Source organism: Narcine bancroftii, chromosome 7 (assembly GCF_036971445.1).
Source record: "Narcine bancroftii isolate sNarBan1 chromosome 7, sNarBan1.hap1, whole genome shotgun sequence".
Classification (NCBI taxonomy): Eukaryota; Metazoa; Chordata; class Chondrichthyes; order Torpediniformes; family Narcinidae; genus Narcine; species Narcine bancroftii.
This window is the reverse complement of record NC_091475.1, coordinates 48,122,572-48,148,270: the sequence shown is the minus strand read 5'-3', so window position 1 is coordinate 48,148,270 and position 25,699 is coordinate 48,122,572. Positions and strand designations below refer to the sequence as shown.

The 25,699-nt window shown below is 39.6% G+C and overlaps 1 protein-coding gene across 7 annotated transcripts in view; it reads right to left on the bottom strand.

Annotated features, from left to right (window-relative positions):
* cnksr2a (connector enhancer of kinase suppressor of Ras 2a) overlaps positions 1–25,699 on the bottom strand; it is a 489,894-nt gene that overhangs the window by 222,986 nt on the left and 241,209 nt on the right. For all 7 annotated transcript variants that reach the window (XM_069889984.1, XM_069889985.1, XM_069889987.1 and 4 more), the window contains 2 exons: positions 23,311–23,370; positions 8,281–8,349 (listed from right to left, as the gene is read on the bottom strand). In XM_069889984.1, coding sequence (XP_069746085.1) covers positions 8,281–8,349; positions 23,311–23,370 — 129 coding nt within the window. The remainder of the gene's footprint in view (positions 1–8,280; positions 8,350–23,310; positions 23,371–25,699) is intronic.

Genomic DNA, 25,699 nt, shown 5'->3' with positions numbered 1-25,699 from the left:
ATATTATTTCTTAAACTAGATGTTATTTTTTCTAATGGAATACATTTATTCATTTCTATATACCATTGTTGTATTTTCAAATTATCTTCCAATTTCCAGGTTGACATAATACATTTTTTTGCTACGGCTAGAGCTATCTTAACAAATCTTTTTTGTGCACCATCCAAATCAAGTCCAAATTCTTTGTTTTTTATGTTACTTAGGAGGAAGATCTCTGGATTTTTTGGTATATTGTTTTCTGTTATTTTATTTAATATCTGGTTTAGATCTTCCCAAAATTTTTCTACTTTCTCACATGTCCAGATTGCATGAATTGTTGTTCCCATTTCTTTTTTACATCGAAAACATCTATCAGATACTGCTGGGTCCCATTTATTTAAGTTTTGAGGTGTAATGTATAGCCTGTGTATCCAGTTATATTGTATCATATGTAACCTCGTATTTATTGTATTTCTCATCATTCCAGAACATAACTTCTCCCATGTTTCCTTTTTTATCTTTATATTAAATTTTGTTCCCATTTTTGTTTAGTTTTACCATTTGTTTCCTCATTCCCCTTTTCTTGCAGTTTAATATACATATTTGTTATAAATCTTTTGATTATCATTGTATCTGTAATCACATATTCAAAGTTACTTCCCTCTGGTAACCTCAGACTGCTTCCTAATTTGTCCTTCAAGTAGGATCTTAATTGCTAATATGCCAGCACTGTATCTTGAGTTATATTGTATTTATCTTTCATTTGTTCAAAGGATAATAATCTATTTCCTGAAAAACAATTTTCTATTCTTTTGATCCCTTTTTTCTCCCATTCTCTAAAGGAAAGGTTATCTATTGTAAAAGGGAGTAACTGATTTTGCGTCAATATTAGTTTTGGTAATTGGTAATTTGTTTTATTCCTTTCTACATGAATCTTCTTCCAAATATTGAGTAGATGATGTAATACTGGAGAACTCCTACGTTGTACCAATCTTTCATCCCATTTATATAATATGTGTTCAGGTATCTTTTCCCCTATTTTATCTAGTTCTAATCTAGTCCAATCTGGCTTTTCCCTTGTTTGGTAAAAATCTGATAGGTATCTTAATTGTGCGGCTCTATAATAATTTTTAAAGTTTGGCAGTTGTAAGCCTCCTTGTTTATACCATTCTGTTAATTTATCTAGTGCTATCCTTGGTTTCCCCCCTTTCCATAAAAATTTCTTATTATTTTCTTTAACTCCTTGAAGAATTTCTCTGTCAAGTGTATTGGCAATGCCTGAAATAGGTATAATATCCTTGGGAAAATATTCATTTTAAATCAGTTTATCCTTCCTATTAGTGTTAATGGTAAATCTTTCCAATGCTCTAAATCGTCCTGTAATTTTTTCATTAGTGGATAATAATTGAGTTTATATAGATGGCCGAGATTTTTATTTATTTGTATACCTAGGTATCTCATTGCTTGCATTTGCCATCTGAATGGTGATTCCTTCTTAAATTTTGTGAAATCCGCATTATTCATTGGCATTGCTTCACTTTTATTTACGTTAATCTTGTAACCCGAGACTTCTCCATATTCCTTCAATTTCTTATATAATTCTTTTATTGATAGTTCTGGTTCTGTTAAGTATACTATAACATCATCCGCAAATAAACTGATTTTATATTCCTTGTCTTTTATTTTTATCCCTTTTATATTATTTTCTGTTCTTATCAATTCTGCTAGTGGTTCTATAGCTAACGCGAACAATAAGAGTGATAGTGGGCATCCCTGCTGTGTTGACCTGCTTAAGTTAAATTGCTTTGATATATATCCATTTACTGTCACTTTTGCCAATGGCCCCTTATATAATGCTTTAATCCAATTAATATACTTCTCTGATAAACTGAATTTTTGCAATACTTTGAATAAATAATTCCATTCTACTCTGTCAAAGGCCTTCTCTGCGTCTAAAGCAACTGCTACTGTTGGCGCTTTACTCCCTTCTTCTGCATGAATTAAGTTAATAAATTTACAAATATTATCTGTTGTGTGTCTTTTTTTAATAAATCCATTTTGGTCTAGATTTACCATTTTAGGTACATACTCTGCTAATCTGTTTGCTAATAGTTTAGCTATTATCTTATAATCTGTGTTAAGTAATGATATTGGTCTATATGACGCTGGTGCGAGTGGATCTTTCCCTTGCTTTAGTATTACTGTAATTATTACTGTTTTACATGAATCTGGTAAGCTTTGTGTTTTATCAATCTGGTTGATTACTTCCAGAAGGGGAGGAATTAATAAATCTTTAAATGTTTTATAGAATTCTATTGGGAATCCATCCTCTCCTGGTGTTTTATTATTTGGTAATTTTTTTATTATCTCTTGTATTTCTACTATTTCAAATGGTTCTATTAATTTATTTTGTTCCTCTATTTGTAATTTTGGTAGTTCAATTTTAGTTAAAAATTCATCTATTTTGCCTTCTTTCCCTTCGTTTTCAGTTTGGTATAATTGTTCATAGAATTCTCTAAAGTTTTCATTGATCTCCGTTGGATTATATGTGATTTGTTTGTCTTTTTTCCTTGATGCCAATACCATTTTCTTAGCTTGTTCTGTCTTAAGCTGCCATGCTAGAATTTTGTGCGTTTTTTCCCCTAGTTCATAATATTTCTGTTTTGTCTTCATTATGTTCTTTTCCACCTTATATGTTTGTAGTGTTTCATATTTTATTTTTTTATCTGCCAATTCTCTTCTTTTAGTTGTATCTTCCTTCATTGCTAATCCTTTTTCTATATTTACTATTTCCCTTTCCAACTGCTCTGTTTCCTGATTATAGTCCTTCTTCATCTTGGTTACATAACTTATTATTTGCCCTCTAATGAACGCTTTCATTGCATCCCATAGTACAAACTTATCTTTCACTGATTCCGTATTTATTTCAAAATACATTTTAATTTGTCTTTCAATGAATTCTCTAAAATCCTGCCTTTTAAGTAGCATGGAGTTTAATCTCCATCTATACATTCTTGGAGGGATGTCCTCTAACTCTATTGTCAATATCAAGGGTGAATGGTCCGATAATATTCTAGCTTTATATTCTGTTTTTCTTACTCTATCTTGCATACGAGCTGGTAACAAAAATAGGTCTATTCTTGAGTATGTTTTATGTCTACCCGAATAATATGAATATTCCTTTTCCTTTGGGTGTTGTTTCCTCCATATATCCAAAAGTTGCATTTCTTCCATCGATTTAATTATAAATTTGGTTACTTTGTACTTTCTGTTAATTTTTTTCCCAGTTTTGTCCATATTTGAATCCAAATTCAGGTTGAAATCCCCTCCTATTAATGTGTTCCCTTGCATATCTGCTATCTTCAAAAAAATATCTTGCATAAACTTTTGATCTTCTTCGTTAGGTGAATATACATTGAGTAGATTGCAAAACTCCGAATATATCTGACATTTTATCATTACATATCTCCCTGCTGGATCTATTATTTCCTCATCTATTTTAATTGGCACATTTTTACTAATTAATATAGCTACTCCTTTTGCTTTTGAATTATACAACGCTGCTGTTACATGTCCTACCCAATCTCTCTTTAATTTCTTGTGCTCCAATTCAGTTAAATGTGTTTCTTGCACAAATGCTATATCAATTTTTTCTTTTTTCAGTAAATTTAGCAGTTTCTTCCTTTTGATTTGGTTATGTATTCCGTTAATATTTAAAGTCATATAGTTCAGCGTAACCATTTCATACTTTGTTTATCTTCCCTTTCCGTTTCTCCATCATCACCTTTCCTTCTTATCCATTTCTGCTTTCTTGTTTTGAACACTTTATAAGACATTTCTAAAACATCAAACATTTTCCTTATTCTCCTATTTGAAACTTCTTTAACCCCATCCTCCCCTCCCCCTCCTGAGTTGCCCTTTATCCCTTGTCGGGCAACCACATCTCCCCTCTCCATTTGGATTTGCGAATTCACTCGCAAACATCAACTGATTTTGCAGTGACCGTAACTCCTCCCCACCCAGCCCCCTCCAGAAAAGATTTCAATTTTCATATGTAACAACGGTCACTCTTTTAATTCCCTCCTTATTCCCTTTATTCCATTTCCCTCCCTTATTAATTATTGTCTATACTCTATATATTTTCCTCTAAATATGGATACATTCATGTATGCACACTATATATATATATATATATATATATATACACATATACCCCTTTACACACATACATATAGATCGTGGTCATTTTTACTCTCATTACATGTCTTCATCTCTCTGCTTGTTTTGTAGCTGTTCTGCAAATTTTCTTGCTTCCTCTGGATCCGAGAATAGTCTGTTTTGTTGCCCTGGAATAACTATTTTAAGTACCGCTGGGTACTTTAACATAAATTTATATCCTTTTTCCCATAAGATCGTTTTTGCTGTATTAAACTCCTTCCTCTTCTTCAGGAGTTCAAAACTTATGTCTGGATAGAAAAGAATTTTTTGACCTTTATATTCCAGTGGCTTTTTGTCTTCTCTTATTTTCTTCATTATATTTTCTCTTGTTGTATATCTTAAGAATTTTACTAAAATAGATCTTGGTTTTTGCTGCGGTTGTGGTTTCGGGGCTAAAGTTCTATGTGCCCGCTCAATTTCCATTTCTTCCTGTAATTCTGGTCTTCATAGGACCCTGGGGATCCAATCTTTTATAAATTCTCTCATATTCTCGCCTTCTTCATCTTCCTTAAGGCCCACTATCTTTATATTATTTCTTCTATTATAGTTTTCTATTATATCTATCTTCTGAGCTAACAGCTCATGTGCCTCTTTAACTTTTTTATTAGATTCTTCTAATTTCTCTTTTAAGTCCTCTACTTCCATTTCTACAATTATTTCTCGTTCTTCCATATTTTCCACTCTTTTTCCTATCTCTGACATGACCATTTCTATTTTATTCATTTTTTCTTCTGCATTCTTAATTCTTCTTTTTATCTTATTAAATTCTTGTAATTGCCATTCTTTCACTGATTCCATACATTCTTTAAAAAAAGATATATCCATTGTCTTTCCTTTCTCTTCTTCTTCCATTTCTTTCTGTTCTTCTTCTTCTTCTTCTTCCTCTGGATTGACCATCTGTTGTTTCCTTGTTTTCTTTTTACCCTCTTCTTTCTTGTTGTCGTTATTTTCTGTGTTCTGCACCTGCTGCTGTGTTGCAGGTGTCTCTCTCAGCTGTTGAGATCGACTCCGCAGCTGTTCCCCCCTCCAGTCAGTGTGTTTTTTTTCATGCGCGGTTGTGCACTTTTACTCGGCTCTGTGAGCCATTTTTGTAGTACCGAGCCCGGGACTTCCACTGACCTGAGGGAGCGGGCTTCTCTCTCCGCAGCGGGCCTCTTTGGACAGGTAAGGCCTTCACCTTCTTCTTCCGACGTTCTTTCTTCCTCTTTTCTTCCCGTTGTTTTCGACTTTTCTCTCTTCACTGCCATTTTCTTCTCACCTTTATTTTTACTTTGTTGTAAATTTTAATCTTGTACCTTTGTGCTTTGTGTGTTTTTTTTAAAAAACTTTTCGAGAGAGGGTTGGAATTCCCTGACCGGCCACTACTCCATCACGTGACTCCTCTGCCGAATTCTTCCATCGTCTCCATTTCCGTGCCCACCTCTTCCACCAGGATTCTCCACTCCCTACTGAAGATCCTTTCTCCCACCTTAAATCTTCTTCCTCCTCTTGGATATCTTATCCTGGTCATCTGTCCACCTGGATCATTATATTTCCAATTGCCGCTGAGACATCAACCATCTCAACCTCATCCATCTCAACTTCATCACTCCCCTCACTTATTCTAATCTCACCCCCTTTGAACACTCTGGCCTCCACTATCTCTGCACCAATCCCAACCTCACGACCAAAGCCAAAGACAAGGGTGGTGCTGTTGTGGTCTGGCATACTGACGTCTACCTTGCCAAAGCCAGGCGACTGTTCCCAGACACCTCCTCTTACTTACCATTTCATCAGGATCCCACCAAACAAATTCAAGCCACTGTCTCACTGACCATCTCTAACCTTATCACATCTGGTCATCTCCCTCCCCCAGCCCCAACTTCATTGTTTCCCAAGCCCATACTATCCAGTTCTACCTCCTACCCAAGATCCACAAACCCAATTCTCCTGGTAGATCTATGCACTTGTCCACTGAACTAGTATTCGTTTACCTCGACTCCATTCCCACCGCCCTCCCATCCAGTCCCTCCCCACCTACATCTGCGATACCTCACATCCCGTCCAACACTCTAACAACTTCCAATACCTGGAATTCGACCACCTCATTTATAATATGGACGTCTATTCTCTCTGCACCTCCATTTACCATATTGAAGGTCTCAAAGGACTTAATTTGTTTCTCAACAACAGACTCATCCTGACCCCTTCACCATCAGCCTTCTCCACTTGTTCTCACCCTCAATAAGTTCTCATCCAACCTTCTCCAAGTCATGGGTATCTGCCTTTTTGTTGACTACGTGGAACAATCCATGCTATAAGCCTACACAGGCATGGTTCCTCAACTCTTCCTCCGCTACACTGATGACTACATAAGTGCTGCCTCATGCACCCATAATAAGCTCATCAACTTTATCCACTTTGCTGCCAACTTTCACTCTGACTTCAACTTCAGTTGGTACATCTCTGGCAACACTCTCCCCTTTCTCGATCTCTGTGTCTCCATCTTGGAGGAAAAATTTCTACAGACATTTTCTCCCACAATTACCTCAATTACACCTCTTAACATCTTGTTCCCTGGAAGGAATATATTCTTTTCTCTCAATTCCTCCGTTTCTGTTGTATCTGCTCCCAGGTAAGGTCTTCCATTCCAGATCATCTGAGACGTCCTCCTTCTTCAAAAAGCGCAGTTTACTCTCTCCCATCGTCAACTCAGCCCTGACATGCATCTCCACCATTGCTTGCATATGTGCCGTGCCCCCTCTGCTCCTCAACGTAACAAGGAGAGGATTCCCTTTGTACTCACTGATGATCCCATATCCAACATATCCTCTGCAATTTCCATCACCATCTACATAATCCAACCACCAGACACATCTTCTCTTCTCCATCACTCTCCACCTTCCATAGGGACCACTCCCTCCATGATTCCCTTATCCACTCATTCTTTCCCACTAATCGTCCCATTAGTACCTACCCCTGTGACTACAGGAAGTACTACACTTGCACCCACACCTCCTCCCTCACCACCATTCAGGGCCCCAAACTTTTCTTCCAAGTGAAGCAACATTTCCCTTGTGAATCTGTATGGGTCATCTACTGTATCCGATGCTCCCATTATGGTCTTCTTGACTTTGGAGAGACTGGTCGTAGACTGGGAGATTGTTTCATTGAGCGCCTTCACTCTGTCCACAGCAATGGTGGGGATCTCCCAGTGGCCAACCATTTCAATTCTGTCCCCTACTCCCATGCCGATATTTCTGTCTACAGCCTCAGGCACTGCTAAACCAAGACTACCCAAAAATTGAAGGACCAATTTCTAATATTCTGTCTGGGTACTCTCCAAACAGATGGCTTTAACATCAACTTCTACTGCGTCACTCCCCTGTCTCCCTCTCTTCCTCTGCCTCCTTTCTTCCTGCTCTCCACCCATTCCTCTTTCATTCAGAGAGCTATCCCCCCCCCATCACTTCTCAGTATTTTTCTCATTCCCCTCCCACCCATATCCAACTAAGATCTGTGGGCCTGTGTTCCTCTCCTTCCCTCTCCTCCTCCTCCCTCAAACCTTTCCTTATACCTTATACTCAGGCTTGCCACATTGGTAATGTATCTTATATTTGCTATATAAAGAACACTTTGTGACATGTTGAGTTTCTCCAGCACTTTTATGCTATCTACATTCCTCTGTCCACATCTCCAATCAACCTATTCTTAAAAATGAAATAGTCCTTTCTCATTTAATTAATCAGTTCAAGACTTTTTTAAATAACATGACAGATATTTCTTCAAGTCAAAATCCATCATTAATTTGGATTAACTTGGTTATTTTACGCTTGACTTGCTTGAAAAAAATACTGGCAAAACTTACTTGTTTACGTTAACAAGTCTGTTAGAAGAGTGGTCAATAATGGAACAAAACACTGAAGAACCAATCCCCACTTAGATGCTTTACTCTGCATCTGACATCCACTGTTTAATAGCAGGTGCTTTCAAAGAATGCAATTAAACAAAAATCAATGATTAGAAGCTGGCTGCTATTCTTCACCGTTAAAATAAATCCTATCTCCAAAACGAAATCCCATCAAGCCCTTTTGTGACACGTACCACAGTCTGATGATTGACCTGAATGACTTCATCCCCAGCATGGATTTTCTTGCATCGATCTGCAGGAGACTTTAGAAATGGAGGAAAAAGAAAGGAAACTCAGATGAAGTAAAATAGGATCAGCATCAAGTAAAATATACAACATTTAATTACTTCATTACATAACAGACTCGAGGTCTTTTTGCACACCTATTTATTTTATATGACTGTCCAGTGTCACAACTAAAGTAATAATAATTGAAAATAATCACTACTACAATATTTTATTTGTCTTTTGTACATATGTTTACCGCTTAAAACAGTAAATTACTATTTATCAATGCACCTATAAATACCATGGCAACATTGAGGACTGCTGTTCTGAATCACAACATACCGAGTTTGTAAAGACAGGTGTTTTCAATTATGACTGGTTAGTGAACCTATCCAGTTCGAGTACACACACTGCATAACATACCAGAATATCAGATCATTCAATTGTACCGAACTACCAGTGTATCAAAACCAGCAGAATTCACTTCAATTTTGAAATGGAAACATTACATAGGATGTTCCCATATTTTCAGAATGCTTATATCTCCAAGTGATGGTGTTCTCATGCAAGGAACAGGTCCAAAGAAATTGGAGTGAGACATATTTTGCCACATGGTATAACTCAAAGGAAATAATTTAAAAAAATTCCAAGTGTGATTAATTTAATTGGATAATTTCGAACCATTTTTGGAGTTAAAAAAAACAACACAATTAAATGCTATATTTTTGAATATAATTTTGGAAAGCTGATATATATCCATTGTTTTTATTTTATCTGCTCATGATGAAATAAGTAAATCAAGATTTGAGCCATTTTTGAATTGTGAGATTGTGCATCTCTAAAAAATGCACTTGGAATCAATACCGGGTTCCTGCTTAAATGTTTGGGGAGTTGATGTGTGCAAGAGGCTCCCAAACTATTGGATGCATACCTCAGCAATATGACGAACATCTCTGCGGTGCGAGTTAGGAAGAAATTATATCATGGTGGATTTTGTTTTCCTTTCAGAACAAGCCCTTGGGTATTTAATAAAGGCTCACAATTATGTTCTAACTCTATCATGGCTTCTCTATACCCTAGTCTCTCTATACCTCCTCTTGTTTACCACATGCTTCAGGATGATGGCAGAGTAGATGGGTCCTCTCTCTGACACCCAAGTTGAGGTTGCTTCAAGTTAAGACAAGTTTATTGTCATCTGATTGCACAAGTACAACCCGACAAAACATCTTTCTCCTATCGTCAGTGCAAAACACACAGATACACAACCATACGTAACATGCATATAGGCAAACAATACATATGCGGGTCAAGTATTTATACATAAAATTAATAAACAAATATTGTTTAGTAAAGATTAGAGACTCAAATGATTGGTGTGAGCAATTCCATTGGTCGTTCAGCACTCTCACTGCCTTTGAGAAGAAGCTGTTTCTCAGCCTGGTGGTCCTGACTCTGATAATCCCATATCTCCTTCCTGATGGGAGTAGCTGAAAGATGCTGATTGCAGGGTGAAGTGGGTCCTCAATAATTTTGCATGCCCTCTTCAGACAATGATCCCGGTAGATCACGTTGATGGGGCGGGAGACTCCTGTGTCACTCTTATGGACCTGTGGATTGACCTCTGTTCCATTTCTCTAAGCAACTGTATCACACTGTGATCCAGTCAGCCTGGACACTCTTGATGGAGCTCCTGTAGAAGGCTGACATAATGGTGACTGTTAGCCTTGCCTACTTCAGTCTTCTCAGGAAGTGCAGTCATTGTTGCACCTTCCTGACAAGTAAGGAGGTGATGCATGTCCACGACAGGTCACTAAGTGAACTCCAAGGTCCTTGCAGTGAACTGAGATTCACTAGTGGTGTATTATACTGATGACTGGCTCCACCCCCATCTACCCATATATAACCCTGATTTCCCACTTAAACCCTGAGCCCCTGTGAAGACCATTGGAAGACCTTCTCCTCAGTTATAAGCTACTAAAAGGGTATGTTCTCCCTCCAGTCATGAGAGCTTTTATTCATGCTACAATTCCATAAATGATGGAAACGCTACTCAAGCTAGATATGCTGCTGATAGACCCTCTGTCCCCTGATGCGGCTAACTAGACAGCTTCCAGGCCTTCCTGAACGACGCCTTCCACACCAATGAACTCAGGAGATCTTCACTCGTTTTGAGGGTAGGAACGAAAGGGTATGCAATTATCATGGACTGCACAATATATGATGCTGCCATCAAGGCTTTAAAGGTTCGGTATCCGAAGTCGCAAAATGAGGTCCTAGCGAGGCACCGACTCGCTCTACGTTGCCAACAGTCAGGAGAGACCATCGATGACTACCTGTTGGATCTGTGGATGCTTACCAAGAAGTGCAGGTACAAAGTGGCTGTGCGCTGCGTTCGTGAAGAAGAACAGATCCGGGACACTCTAGTCATGCGGGTCCACTTGAGGTACATGAGGCAGCGACTGCTTGAGATGGGAAAGAAGGACCTGGCTAACCACATTGAGCTGGCCAAATCATTGGAACAGGCCAAGCACAAGAACGATGTGAACTCGCTCACCCAGGTGACCCTTTCCAAGGACCAGCTGCTCCCACTACCCCAGCCCTAACAGCTGCCACTTCCCGTGCTAGTGAGCACTCCCAGGTTAGGGAGTGATTTTTCTGCAGCAAGAGGCAGCATTCCCAATCTCATTGCCCGGCTTGTGTGTTCCAGTTGTGGCAAGAATTACACTGGATGACCATGCATGCGGTGGACAAGAATGTACCTGTCCAAGTGGAAAGTGATGCTTCAGACTTGGCACTGGCTGCTATCCTCAACCAGCCAGTTGCATTCTTTTCCCGGACACTGCAAGGTCACAAGCTCAGGAACAGAATCCCTCTGTGGAAAAGGAGGCTCAAGCCATTGTAGAAGCCTTGAGGCACTGAAGACACTACTGGGCTGGTAGGAAATTTACACTCTTCACTGTCGCATTCATGTTTAATAATGTCAAGAGGGGCAAAATCAAAAATGACAAGATTGCTAAGTGGAGGATCCACCTACAATTAAGACATCACCTATCAGCCAGGAGCCCTTAATGACCCTCCAGATGCCTTATCCAGAGGATGCTGTGCCTCTGCACACTCCGGCCAACTGCAGTCTCTACATAATGAGTTCTCCATCCAGGGGTCACCCACATGGCTCATTTTGTCAAGGCACACAATATGCCTTACTCTATGGAAGATGTCAGGGAAATGACCAGGTCTTGCCAGGTCTGCGTGGAGTGCAAGCCAAACTTCTACCGCCTCACAAGGTGCACCTGATCAAGTCATCTAGGCCCTTCGAACGGCTTCGTGTCAATTTTAAGGGACCTCTCCCCTCCGTGAATGGGAACATTTTCTTCCCCTCTATTATTGATGAGTACTCCCACTTCCCGTTGGCTATTCTGTGTATGGAAACATCCACTTCATCAGTCATAAAGGCCCTAGATTCCATTTTCGCCTTGTTCGTGTATCCCAGCTATATTCAATGTGACCTTTATGAGTGACGAGCTATGGCAGTATCTGCTGGCAAGGGGTATCGCATCCAGCAGGACTACGAGCTACAACCCCCAGGGGAATGGGCAGGTTGAAAAGGAAAATGCCACAGTCTGGAAGGCTATCAAACTGGCCCTGAAGTCAGGAGGCCTTCCAGACTCATGCTGACAGGAAGTCCTTCCTATGGCACTCCATTCCATCTGGTTGCTACTATGTACTGCGACCAACGCTACTCCTCACGAGCTCTTATTCAATTTTGAAAGAAGATCAGCATTGGGAGTCATCCTGAGTTGGAGAGAGAACTAAGTAAGGCCTGTGTCCTTAAATGCTGTCCATTGAACTTTCCCCAGAGGACAAATGAATGTTAGTTTCTCCTCACCTTTATGGTATAACAGTCAGTTATAGCATAAGGTGGTCAGTTGGACAAGGAGCAAGAAGGACAAAAAGCACCTCCACAGCCAAACCTCAATGTAGAGACAATGTCTTCAGGCAAGGAAGCCTGGGCATTGTGCCAGGTTCCTCTAATTGGCACTTGTCTGACATTTAAAGTTAGACTAAAGCTATTTATTTTGTCCTTATTAATTTTAACAAATAAAATATTAAGAACATGAAGTAAGGGAATGAAAAAAATCATGGCAATTTAATTTAAAATATTCGGTTAAAAAGAACTATTATTTAAAGTCTTGAACCTCTCATTGGTACACCAATCATGGACAGCTACGTCATCACAAAAGACTACCTACATGATTGTAACACCATTTTTTGTTTCTTATACTATTGTAGGTGTGAATATTTATTAACTACCTATCTTTTGTATTTATTATCTGTTATTAATACTATTGCAGTTTTTTTATAAAGTACCTTTTTGGCTGCAGCAAATAAGAATTTTGGTGCATATGTGCATTATACAAAGTATATGTCAATAATAATAAAATAAAACATTTTGGTGGTGGTGTGGGTGCAGCCCGTAAATCAAGAAGGGAGTACACATGGGACATTGGGAATCTCTGCTCCAGTGCATCAGCTGAATGCATGGAGGTTGCAGAATTCCACAACTGCCTAGCCAACTGAAATGTAAATTCCAGGACCATCAGTAATAATGACACAAAATGAAGTACATTTTTTTTGTGTTTGTGCATTTTTTTTGTGTTTGTGCACTATTGTTTATGACATATGGCAAATAAATTGCAGCAGAAGTTCTCTGGGGGAACAAGCCACAAAACAGGCAACTCATAGCCTAGTGCAACTAATTCAATGGCATTACCACACCGATGATTCATAGAGACCCACTGGGATGGTGGTGATGAAGGTTACAACTGCTAGTAATCACTTGCTATCGCTCAAATATTCAAAAAATACATAAGATCTTGTTTTAGAGATTCCTCAATTAAAGTTTTCCTTTGATGAATGTGAAATACTTGTATTTCATACACATTCAGCACAGGAGTATGCCGCTTGGCCTCTGTCCCTTGTCCTCATTCAAACTTCCATTCTAAAAGATCATAGAATCTGGGAACTTAAAATATAGCTCCCATTTTCATTCTATATTCCATGAAAAACTGAAAAAAATAATAACGCGAATCCCAGACTTCAAAGTCTTAATCTTTGGATAAAATGCAGTTAGAGGAGTTTTATATTTCTTATATGATATATATGAGTTATAGGGTTGGAGGTGGGCCCGCCTGTACAGTGTAATGAGGTCACCTCCTGCACTATCATGTTCCACCACATTAACCCCTTTTTAGATACTTCCAGTGGGGTGATGTGGGACAGCGTCCATCATTACTGGTTGTGCAGTATTTCATATTTCAGTGAGTCTGGTGGTTTTATCTGCCACTGTGATCGCCACAGCACTGGTGGGTCGTTGTCGGCTCCGGCGGGATGGTGACGTATGGCGGGCAGAATGACCAGGGGCTGGACTGTGTTAGTCAGAATGGGTTCCGGGGGGTGTGGGGTGTTGGGGGTTCAGTTTGTGGTTGTAGAGGTGGTGGGGGCAGAGGTCTGAGGGGTAGTAGTGATGGGTTCCAGAGGTCATTTGTCTGGATGATACAAGGACCGGCTGGTTGCTGACAAGGGCCTCTGGGTGCACCTCCTCTGCCGGGACCATTGCTCAAGCCAGGTCCCGCTCTGATACTGTGTCTTCCTGTCCCATCCAGGTACTCTACGTCTGCCTTATGGGTCTTAACATGTCTGTGCAATAGCACCGGGCCCTGGGGTTGTCAGCCAAAATGGCAGGGATGGAGACCAGTTTCTCGTGTGGGTTGGAGTACGTAGCAGTATAGAGGAGGGACATGGTGATGTGTAGCACCTCTGGAAGGACCTCTTGCCACTGGGAAATGGGTATCCCTTTTGACGAGGACTAAGAGGATTGCCTTCCAGATCGTGCTGTTCTCTCTTTCCACCTGCTCATTCCCACGGGGGATTGTAGCCGGTGGTCCTGCCTGTGGCTTGCCCTTGGGCAGGAAATATTGCACAACTGCTCACTCATGAATGAGGACCCCCCCCCCCCATCACTGTGAATGTAACTGGGATATCTGAACAAGGTGAAAAAGTTGCAGAAGCTTTAATGACCATGGGCGTGGTCATTTTGAACAGGGAATGGTGAATGGGAAGTGTGAGTACTTGTCCACAATATTCAGGAAGTACACATTCCGATTCGTGGAGGGAAGGGAGCCTTCCCTCTATACTGAGATGTTTGAAGGGGCAAGTAAGTGGCCTTGATCAGCTGGGCCTTCGCCAGCTGGTAGAAGTGTGGCTTGTACTCCGCACAGACTGAGCAGTTACAGGTCAGCTCCCTGATGTGCTCCACTGAATAGGAGGTTGCGGGCCCTGACAAAGTGATAGAGCCTTGTGACCCTGGAGTGGCAGAGGCTATCATGGAGGGCTTGGAGGTGATCTACTTGCGCCCTGGCACAGGTTCCCCAGGATAAGACATTGGGTGGCTCAGTGAGCTTCCAGGCCGGTACAAGATCTCATAATTGTAGGTGGAAAGCTTAATTCTCCACCTCATGATCTTGTCATTTTTGATCGACCCCTGCTGCTTATTGCTAAACATAAATGCAACGGCTCTCTGGCCCATCAGCGGGGTGAATGGTCTGTCAGCCTTCTCGATGGCTGAGTGCTTAATTTCAGGGCCCTGGAGGATCTGGGAAAAGAATGCCACGGGCCTGCCTGCTTAGTTCAACGTGGCGGCTAGGGTGAAATCGGAGACATCGATCTCCACTTGACAAACGATGGATTCATCAATGGCGTGCATCGCTGCCGTGACAATCTCATCCTTAATACCCTTCAAGGCCTTCTGGGCCTCCGCTGATCAGGGAAACGAGGTGGTTTTCACCAGGGGGTGTGCCTTGTCCAAATAATTGGGGACCCATTGGGCATAGTACGAGAACAACCCAAACCTTGAGGTTTTGAGGCAGTGGGAGTTCAAGAAGCAGGTGCATGCTCTTGGGGGTGGGGGCAATGACACTATGCTCTACCATGTACCCCAGTATTGCCAGACGCAAAGTGCAGATCATGCACTTTTTCTGATTGTATGTTAAGTTCAGGGCTTTAGCGGTGTCGAGGAACTTCTGCAGGTTCGCATCGTGCTCCTCCTGGTTATGGCTGCTGACGGTGACATTATCCAAATATGGATATGTGGCTTTTAATTTATTGTTATTCACTGGAACATAGACACTCCATTCATAAGGCTGAATGGGATTCGCAGGAAATAGTAGAGGGGGTCGTTGGCCTCAAAATCCATGTACGGACGGTCCTCAGGACGGATTGAAATCTGGTGATATGCTGACTTGAGATAGGTGGTGGAGAAGACCTGGTACTGGTCAATCTCGTTCACCACGTCGGCTATGCGGGGGAGAGTGTAGGCATCCAATAACATGAACCTGTTGATGGTCTGGCTGTAATTAATGACAATATGGTGCTTCTCCGCACTCTTAATCACCACCATTTGTGCCCTCCAAGGGCTGTTACCAGCTTTTATAAACTCTCTGTCTCCAGGGCTGTATCGGCTACTTTTAGTGGTGACTGGTTTGCAGTAAGGAGTAAGGTTATGGAATGGGGCGGGGGGGAGGAGTGGAGGGACCCGGAAGGTGCCAGACTGTGGTTTGGGTGTCCTGGACAACATTCTGGTGTCTGATTGGCTGCATTCGGAAAGGTGGATGGACTATCCAGGAATTGATTGTTTTCAACCATGAGGGCAGGATGGGGCCTGCCAAACTGCATGAGTATGCTCTTTAGCTGTTACTGGAAGTCCAACCCCAGCATGTCTGGCATATAGAGGTAGAGCAATGTGAGTAGTTTGAAGTTTTTATACTTCATGCCCCTCACGGTTAGTGTCATGGTGCAGCAGCAGCAGATTTCCATGGAGTGTGATTTGGACGCTAGAGATACCTTACACTTTGTAGGGGACACTGCAAGCAAATAGCGTGGTGTATAAAACTTCCAGTGCTCCCTGTCTTGAATAGTCAGTCCGTGATGTGACCGCTTTACTCTATGTTCATCATAGAGCACACCAGTTGGTGTGGCCTATTCTGGTCCAGCATGATGGAGGCTAGAGTTAGCTCGTTGTCAGAGTCGCTGCTGCTGTAGTGTTGAGATGGCTGCCTCCCTATGGATCACATGTGGTGGGGTCTGGAAGAGATGCCAGATGTGGCATTATTCCATGTCGTCTTCTGTTCCTGCCATTTGGTTCTCGGCTGCGGGAAGTGGGTCGATCCACCTGGTCACCACATGGCTCACAGAGTAAGCCTCAGCATTCTTCTGGGCTATCTGCATGATTTCCCGTAGAGTCCAATTGCCCTTCTCCAGGAGTCGCTCATGGATGTGTTTCGAGCAGAAGCCAGCCACTAACCCATCGCAGATGAGCTCCTCTTGATAGACTGCCACGGTCAATTCTATGCATCCATAGGTTCAACTCAGCTCCCTCATGGCCTTCACAAAGTTATCAACGGACTCACTGGGGGCCTTACGTTGGGTGACCAGCAGATAATGTGCATACATAGAATTCATTCGAGTACAATATTGCTGCCACAGCAGGGCCATCGCATCATTGTACTTTTCACAGTCCCGTATTATTTGGTAAGCTTGGTGGCCCACTGATGAAAAGAGCAGATCGTATTTGTCTATGTCTGCGGAGACCTTATGGCATTTCACGTAGGCCTTTAAGCAGTGCAGCCACATATCAAACTTGACCGAAGCCTCTGGATCCCTGGGGTCAGCCTCCAGCTTCTCCATTCGATCTCCTTGTCCATGGCAAGTAATCAGGTTATTGAAATGTAGCACAATCACAATAATCAGAAGCAAGCTGTAAGTGAGTGATTAAAGGTTTTAATTTGATATGCTGTTGGCCCAGATCCAAGGCTGATATGGAGGGAGGAGACTAAAGTTATCATCCTTTATTAGAAATCTTACAGGTCAGAGGTGGGCCAGCCTGCACAGTGTAGTGAAGGTCACCTTCTGCATTATTGTGTTCCACCACACCTATCACTTATCTTTTTTTAGATATAACCTATGTTTGTGACTTCCTGTCATAACTCTACTAGTATATTGCCCACAAAGCAAGCTGTTTTGGTCAGCCTAAACATGCCTAGGCATGCGCTCAGTGCATGTGCTATGCTGTCTTAGGCCTGGGCATGCTTAGACAGGATAGATGAAGACAGGCTATAAAAACATCTCATATATACAAATGCTGTGCATTACATTGATTATAGATTTCAATTTATAGTGATGCACATGTTCTTCAGGCAATAGCATCATGAGTGTACTTATAATAGCATTAATTGTCTTCAGGAAGATTCATTACAGGAGAAATGTCTTGTTAATGTCGCACAGCTGTGATACATTCTGTTACATTTGTGGCGAGTGAAGATATTGTTCAGAATTTTCTTGGCAACTACAGAGCACCAAACTACATCATGCTTCAAGCTACAAAACTATGAAATGCAACATGTCATTGAAATTCATTTTCTCCATTTGCACTTGGACTTCTTCCCTGCTGATCTTGGTCCAGTCAGTGACGAACATGTGAAAGGTTTCACGTGGACATTTCAACCAAGAAAAGCGGTATCAGGGCAACTGGAATCCATCAATGATGGCCAACTACTGTTGGACACTGACACGAAAGGCTTCAGATGCTAAGTACAAACAAAAATTAGTGGCAAAATATCTTTAGGTCAGTTGAACTCACACAATGTGTGGGCATCATTATCTGATTAAACATGCTAAAGTTAATAAAAGTTAATTTAATGTTTCTCCAAATTCTGCCAAGATACAACAAATCTGAGATTATCTTAGTGTTCAGCTTGAAGTTGAATCGCCATTTTTTTTATCAGGAAGCAAGCCTTTTGAAAAATGTTGATGTCCAGTGTAATTCTCCAATGTTTTTCAACTCAAGACAAGTTTCTGTGAGTGCCTAGAGACAAGGTAGTTCGATAATTTTAGCTGACTAAAGAGTCCTGGATTAACATTCAGCATAAACAATGTCTCTCCTTATTTGAAGATTCACTCCTAGGCACTTTTTTCTTAACAATGAAATTTGTGGTCTCAACTTCTGTAATTAAGCACATTTGATTTAATGAACAGATTCTATAAATAGCAGAAAATCATTAAATCTGATAGTATTTCTAAATTAATTCCACAAAAATAAGTTGCGAGGAGTTCACACAGGCACTATAACACAATTTTATATTTATGAAAATCATGATCAATTGAAATAATCATGAACGCAAAGGGCCATTGACAGATTTTCAGCAGGACTTGGTATATCTTCAGGAATGTTTTGGCTCTTGCACGATACTCAGTCTCGACTCAATTTATTTAATATAGAAATTTAATTTGCAATTCTACATTACTTACAACTCATGCCAGAATGGGAAGCAACAAATGTTGGAAGGTATTGTTATCAAAGGCACCAATTCACCAATCTGAACAACAATGCCCAATTTGGGTTTTACACTGTCTGCTCAATCTAGACCTCATCACGCCTTCTTCTGAATGTCAACCAAAGAACTCAATATCAGAAATCTGGTGAAAGTCTTTGATCATGACCACAAGCCTGCATTTGACTGAGTGTGACATGAAGAATCCCTGAAGTCAACATCCATTGAGGGGAAGGCACTCCAATTATTGGTGTTATAGCTTGCTTAAATGAAGATAGTTGTGGTGGCTGGTGATCAACAATGTCAGATCCAGGATATCAGTGCAGGAGATCTTCTGGAGTGTCCCTGGCTCTTTCATCTTCAACTACTTTATCAATGGCTATCCTTTTACAATGTCAGAAATGGGGATACTTGTTTATTATCTCACACTATCAATTCCTTTTGCAATTCTTCAGCAAAACTCAATTGACTCCTGTACACTGTGATACTCAAATGACATTCAAGCAAGGGCTGAAACTTGGTAAGTGTGATGGAATATTTGTAGGTGTATTTGGGAGATAAATTGATAAATTAGATTACGTACATTTGCACACTTCATATTCATATTCAGTAACTTTACAGAAACTAAGGAGAATGCTGCACACATTTTGCAAGTAGGTGCTAATTGAAATGACCTAATTAAAGCAACAAGCAGGAGACACTCTGGCTGTTAAAAGTTCTTTGAAAGGTCACTCCTGGGGTTTTGTTTACCTAAAGACAACAGCTTGACCAAGAAGACTAACTCCTATTGTTTGCTGGAGAAGGTCAGGGGTGAGAGAGTCACATGGGCTTTCTGGCAGTTGGAGAGAGAGACAGATAGACAGACTGCTGAAACAAGCCAGGAGAAGCTTGTTGGAACTGAAACAAACTCCAGAGCGGCATATAGATGTAAGTGCTATCTGACTGATATAGCCTGAAAGAAAGAAATTATCTTTTGGAGAACCCTGATGGGGCAAATTTCATTAGCAAGACACTGAGATGACTAATGGTGGTACAGGTACACGATACTTTATCTGGACATCTAAAATCCGGAAAGCTCCAAAATCTGGCAAGTGGGGACAGGCGGTTGGGGGTGGCATCAGCACTCAAGAAACAGCACCATTCAGGCAAAACATTCTGCATCCAACATCCCAAACATCCATTAATAGTGCACACAGGCTGCAGTGTTTGGTCTATAAATTTCAAGTTTTTTTATCATCTGACTGTACATGTGCACATACATAGACAATACACAGTATATAATGATCACATATATAAAGATATAATTTAAAATAGAGATAAATATTTTTAGATGATTTACACAGTTCTAGGATACTGTTCATCAATCTCACAGCCTGCAGGAAGAAGCTATTTCTCAGCTGAGCAGTCCTGATTTTGAAGCTGCTGTATCACCTTCATAATGGTAGTGGGTCAAATTTACTATGTGCTGGGTCCTCAATAATTCTTTGAGCCCTTTTTAAGCAATGCTCCTATAAATAGAGGAAAGGGAGATCCCAGTTACCTTCTTGCCTATTTTAATGATTCTTTGCATTAACTTACGGACCAGTGCTTTGCAGCTAACATACCACACAACGGTGCAACCAGACAGGACCCTCTCATTTGCACTCCTATAAAAGGTTGTCAAGATGAGGATCAGTAGCCTTCCTCTCTTCAACCTCCTTAGTAAGTGCAGGCGCTGCTACACTTCCCTGACTGATGAAGAGGTGTTGTGAATTCCAGAATAGGTCATCCTTTAAATGCACAGCAAGGAATTTTGTCTTCTCCACTCTGTCTACAACAGAACCATTAATGTGTAATGGAGAACGGCCAACTTTGTCTTCCCGAGGTTTATAATCATTTCCTATATCTTGTCCATGTTGAGACAGGCTGTTGTACTTGTATCAATTTACAAGCCACTCGACCTTCTCCCTGTATGCCAACTCATCAATGTTGCCAATGAGGCCAACTCAGTAACTCGCAAAGGCTATTTCAACAATACCACCAGGATGTGTGACCTTTGCTATCTCAAAAAAAGCATCTTTTCTTGTTCCAAAGCATCCTGCCTTGGAAACTCATTGCCACTTCCTTCATTATCACTGGAACTAGATCCCTCTTAGCACAATATGGAAGGAGCTACATCAGAAGTATTGCAGCAAATCAAGAAGGGCAATTAGATTACAAAAATATGAACACATTTTTTAAAAAGGATTGGAGTAATTCATTTTTAAATATTTCAAAAAGAATCAAAATTGTAATTTCCACCAGATATCTTCGCTTCATTTATTGACTTAAGCTGCAGAATAACAATTACTTGCAGATTTAAGTATTGACTTGAGTTTTTTTTTGTCTGTTCCTCAATGGCAGCAAACAATCCTCCGGTTTTCATCAAATAACACAATCCACGGCACCAACAGTGTTGGTCAGCTGGAATTAAAAAGAAAGCTTTCTGTGTTGCTCTAATTTAGAAAAACCTTTGTGTATAAGTATTTTTACTTTGCTATTCTGAAGTAAAACTATTTGTTAAATTTAGACAGATTGACATTTTACCATAAAATTAATACAAAATGGGTTGGGATTGAAAATGTCCTGATTCCCTATGGACAGGACAATGTCTATAGGATTCCTACCACAAGGAATGGTTGCGTACCATCAGTAAGGATTAGGTATGTTTTTGATGCTTAGGAATGGAAGGACTCTGTGTAAAACTGTTGTGCTCAAGATTTATTCTTTTCCTTAAAGTGTATATAAATTTTAGAATTTATATGCTTCATTGGAATCAGTAATCATGAATCCTGGCAATGCCTGTTAAGATCATTTCAGATGTATAAAAATAACAACAATATATTTTTTTCCCATCAAATCATTCTTTCATTAACCATACATAATGAGAAGTGTGCATCTTTGTAGATACAGATGCAACTTTGAAAGCTCAAAGTTCATATATTTTGTGCATAGATGACAAAACTCAACTCTGAGATTCTTTTTCCTGCCGGCCAGGCTGCTGAGTTTCTACTTACCAGTAGTGCAAAAAACTTTACTGAAGAAAAGATGCGTATACAAAACAGAGAAAGAAATGTACACAAACTGACTGTGCAATACAGTAAAAATTATTCAGTAATAAATAATCTGCAAAGTAAGAGCCCTTAAATCTACATCTACCCTTCCCATTGGGTGACACAGTTAGTGTTGTGATTAGCACAATGCTGTTACAGCAAAAGTGATTGGGATCTAGATTTGAATCCCATGCTGTCTGAAAGGAGTTTGTTTGGGTTTCCTCCCACCCTTCAAAACATACCTGAGGTTGTCAGTTAGTTAGGTGTAATTGGGCTGCATGGGCTTGAGGGTCGAAAGGGCCAGTTACCATGCTGTATGTCCAAATTTAATTTTTAATAAAAATAATGAATTAAAATGAGTCTCTGATTGAGATCGTTGTTTAAGAGTCTGATAGTGGTGGAGGAGCAACTGTTCCTGAACCTGCTGTGATAAGTGGCCCCTAAACCTCTTTTCTGATGGCAGCAGCGAGAATAGAGGATTGCATGGTGTGGATCAATGATGATTGCCGCTGCTCTTCAACGGCAGCGTTTCATGTAGATTTTCTCGATGGTGGAGAGAGAATAGCCTGTGATGTATTGGGCTGATTCCACTACCTTTCACAAGGTTTTCTGCACAGAGGCGCTGGTGCCTTCATACTGGGCTCAAGTCGGCCAGCACACTTTCCATTCCATTTCTGGAGAAGTCTGCCAAGGTTTTCAATGTCACATCAAACCTCCACAAACTCCAATAACAATGTGTTGGGTTCAGGAAAGGTCCTCCAAGATAGTGATTTCCAGGAATTTAAATTTGCTCACCCTCTCCACCCCTGATCCCCCAATGATCACTGGGTTGTATGCCTCTGGTTTTCCTTTGCTAAATTCTACAATCAGCTCCTTGGTTTTGATGGCATTGAGTGTAAGGTTGAATTCTTTCAAATATTTTAGTTCTTATTATATATTATTTTTAAATTCTGATTAAGCTTTTTCATCACTAGAGATATCTGGTGGTCTAGCCATATCATACAATTCCATTTTCCAGCGCAATTGGGCATGTTTTTGTTCTTCAAATGCCTAGCAAAGTACTTCATGGAGTTCTGCTGTACCAATCTTTCATGCCGCGAGGTCCTGATACCCGTAATCCCCAGATAAAAACAAATACTTCCTCAACACCCTTCATATCTCTATCAACAACTTTAAATCCATGACACCTGGCTTTTGAAGCCTCTGCTAAGCAAAACAGGCCCTTCCAATGTGCTTTTTTTAAACCCGATAAGATTATATTTCACCTAAATCCTACATGACCTTCCTCTGTTCTAAAGACAATTTAAAAACAACCTCATGAATCTCTTCTGAATCCTGTCAGCCTTTTTGATGAATCTAAACCGTTACCTTTGTGGACGTACGAAGTCTCTCTCTTCCTCTGCATTTCTCAGCATTTTCACTGTTATTGTATATTACCTTGCCTCCATGCATTTCCCCAAATTCATGTGTAATTACCATCGATATCAGAAATTTTCTGTTGACTAGTAATGTAATGTAATTTTTGCAAAATATAACTCACATTTTCGGTAGTTCCGGTGATTACATGCAGACCGTCATATGTGGATTTGATGTACATGCCCTACACAACAAGATGGGGACAATAAAAATAAATGTACAGAATATTTTCTGAACAATTTATTTATTCTTTTCATTATATCAGTTGAAATAAATGAGTCTAAATTAGTTTCATTTAAGAACATTTGGATCAACGTTTGATGCCCTCAATATTTCAAAATAATTCCAATGTAACAACTCACAAAAAACATACCTTTGATGTAATAGTTCTGCTTTGAATGACCATAGCTTAAATCATAAACACATCTTTCTTTAGCTCTAATAATACAATACCAGTGCTATTGCTTTTGGAAAACATATAGATTGCAGTATTACCTATCTATTAATGTAAATAGTTCTTTTTTTAAATTTTTTTATTGAGTTTAACTTATAAACATACATACAAATTTTTAAGAAAAACATAATGTCATCTCATATAGATACAAATACACAAAAAAAGGATGGAACTACATTAAACAGTTCCTTAATCCAGATATGTAAAAAGTTATTGAACCCATATTTATCAAATTAACCTAGATATTAAAAAATGATAAAAACCTAAAAAACTAAATCTAATCTACCCTCTCCCTCTAATCAAGGTAACCTTGTAAAAGAAAAGGGAACTTCTGGAACAGATGGCGACTTCCAGACATCAAAGAATCTCCGGAACATTCTAAAATTCTTAATTCTTCCAATCATGATAATATTCTATGGATGGGCCCCACATTTTGACAAATTGAAACTTTCTACATTTAGTGTTTCATCTAATTATTTTTCCAAGCTTAAATAGGTCATTATATAATTTAATCACTGTATATGCATAGGAGAAGAGTCATCTTTCCATTTCAGTACAGTTGTTCATCTGGCTATCAGCGTGGTAAAGGCTAAAACTTTCTCCTGAGCTACACACAGAGGTATATCTTGTTCATGTGAAAAACGAAACAAAGCAATTAATGGATATGGTTTCATTTTAATCTTAAAAATCATTGATACTGTTTGGAAAATGTCTTTCCCAAATGTCTCTAAATTTGGAGACTCCCAAAACATATGGATCAGTGAAGCTTCAAAAATTTTACCCTTCTCACATAGTAGATCAATATCTGCATAAAACTGACATAGGTGTTCTATGTAAATAGTTTTACAATTCCAATAATTTAATGCACACATTGTTGGAAGCAAAATATTGAAGTAACATGACTTTGATCTTTGTCAAAATATTAAGCGCAGAATATTGTTTTACTTTTAAGAGTATTTTTGAAAGCACTTAAAATCATACAATACTCAGAATTTCTCAGCTGCTATAACAAAGGCTCAATATGGAACAAGGCATTCTTATTATTTCCCAATAATATTCCTGAACTTCATTGTTTCCAGAATGTCCCACTTTTCGCAATACCGTGAAAATGAATTTCCAGGACTAATGAACCTGTTTTGAATGTCAGACAAACATGAGTGTTTGCAGGAACAGTGTCCTGCACATAGGCAGGAAAACACATCAAGGTTGGGCAAAGAATATTGAAGTATGAATCTTATGCTTATTATGATATATTAGTTATATAAATGTGGTAAAATAATGCAAATTGTTAAGCATTAATGTAAAATAAACATTTCTACTTTAAAATCAGACAGGAAGTAGTTATATTCTAATATTTATTGTCGAGATTTAGTGACGCTTCAAGAACAAGTGGAAATACTTATTGCAAACATTCTATCAGTTCTTAATAACTTGAACTGTGTGCCAACCCTTCGTGTTTCATACACTATCCCTTTACGTAACCTGTCTATTATCCTTGGCAGGCTCTTTGAGTCTTCCTCACAGTTTATTAACCCTTCTCCGCCTCTATCATCGACAATACTTGCTCTCTTAAACCTGTATATTAATACAAACTGGAAATGGTTGATGACCCAGCAATGACCTCTTTAACTGCTGATTGCTGATCTGAAAATGCATCTCAACTTTTTGTTTTCTGTTAGTCAATCCATTCTCAGTCCTATTACTTGATCCCTAACTTGGTATCCCAATTTTCTTGTAACTTGCGCAGTAATCCCTGATGTGGCTTCCAGAATCCAAAATGGGACATCTACAAGCTGCCCTGAATCCAACCTGTGTGTTAATCCTTAAAGAGCACCGGAAAAGTTGTCAATCACAAATTTTTTTTTCATATATCTATTTTGATTCAGTTTGAAACACTAAATATCACTCATTACTGAATTCCAGCAGTTTTTCAGTGACAATCAAATATCCAGTAACATTTCTAAATTTTTTGTCAAAAAAACGAATAAGAACCCAAACTAGAATCTGAAAATGTTATGAAAATAGAAGTAAAAGAGAACAAAACCCTCCAAAAATATTG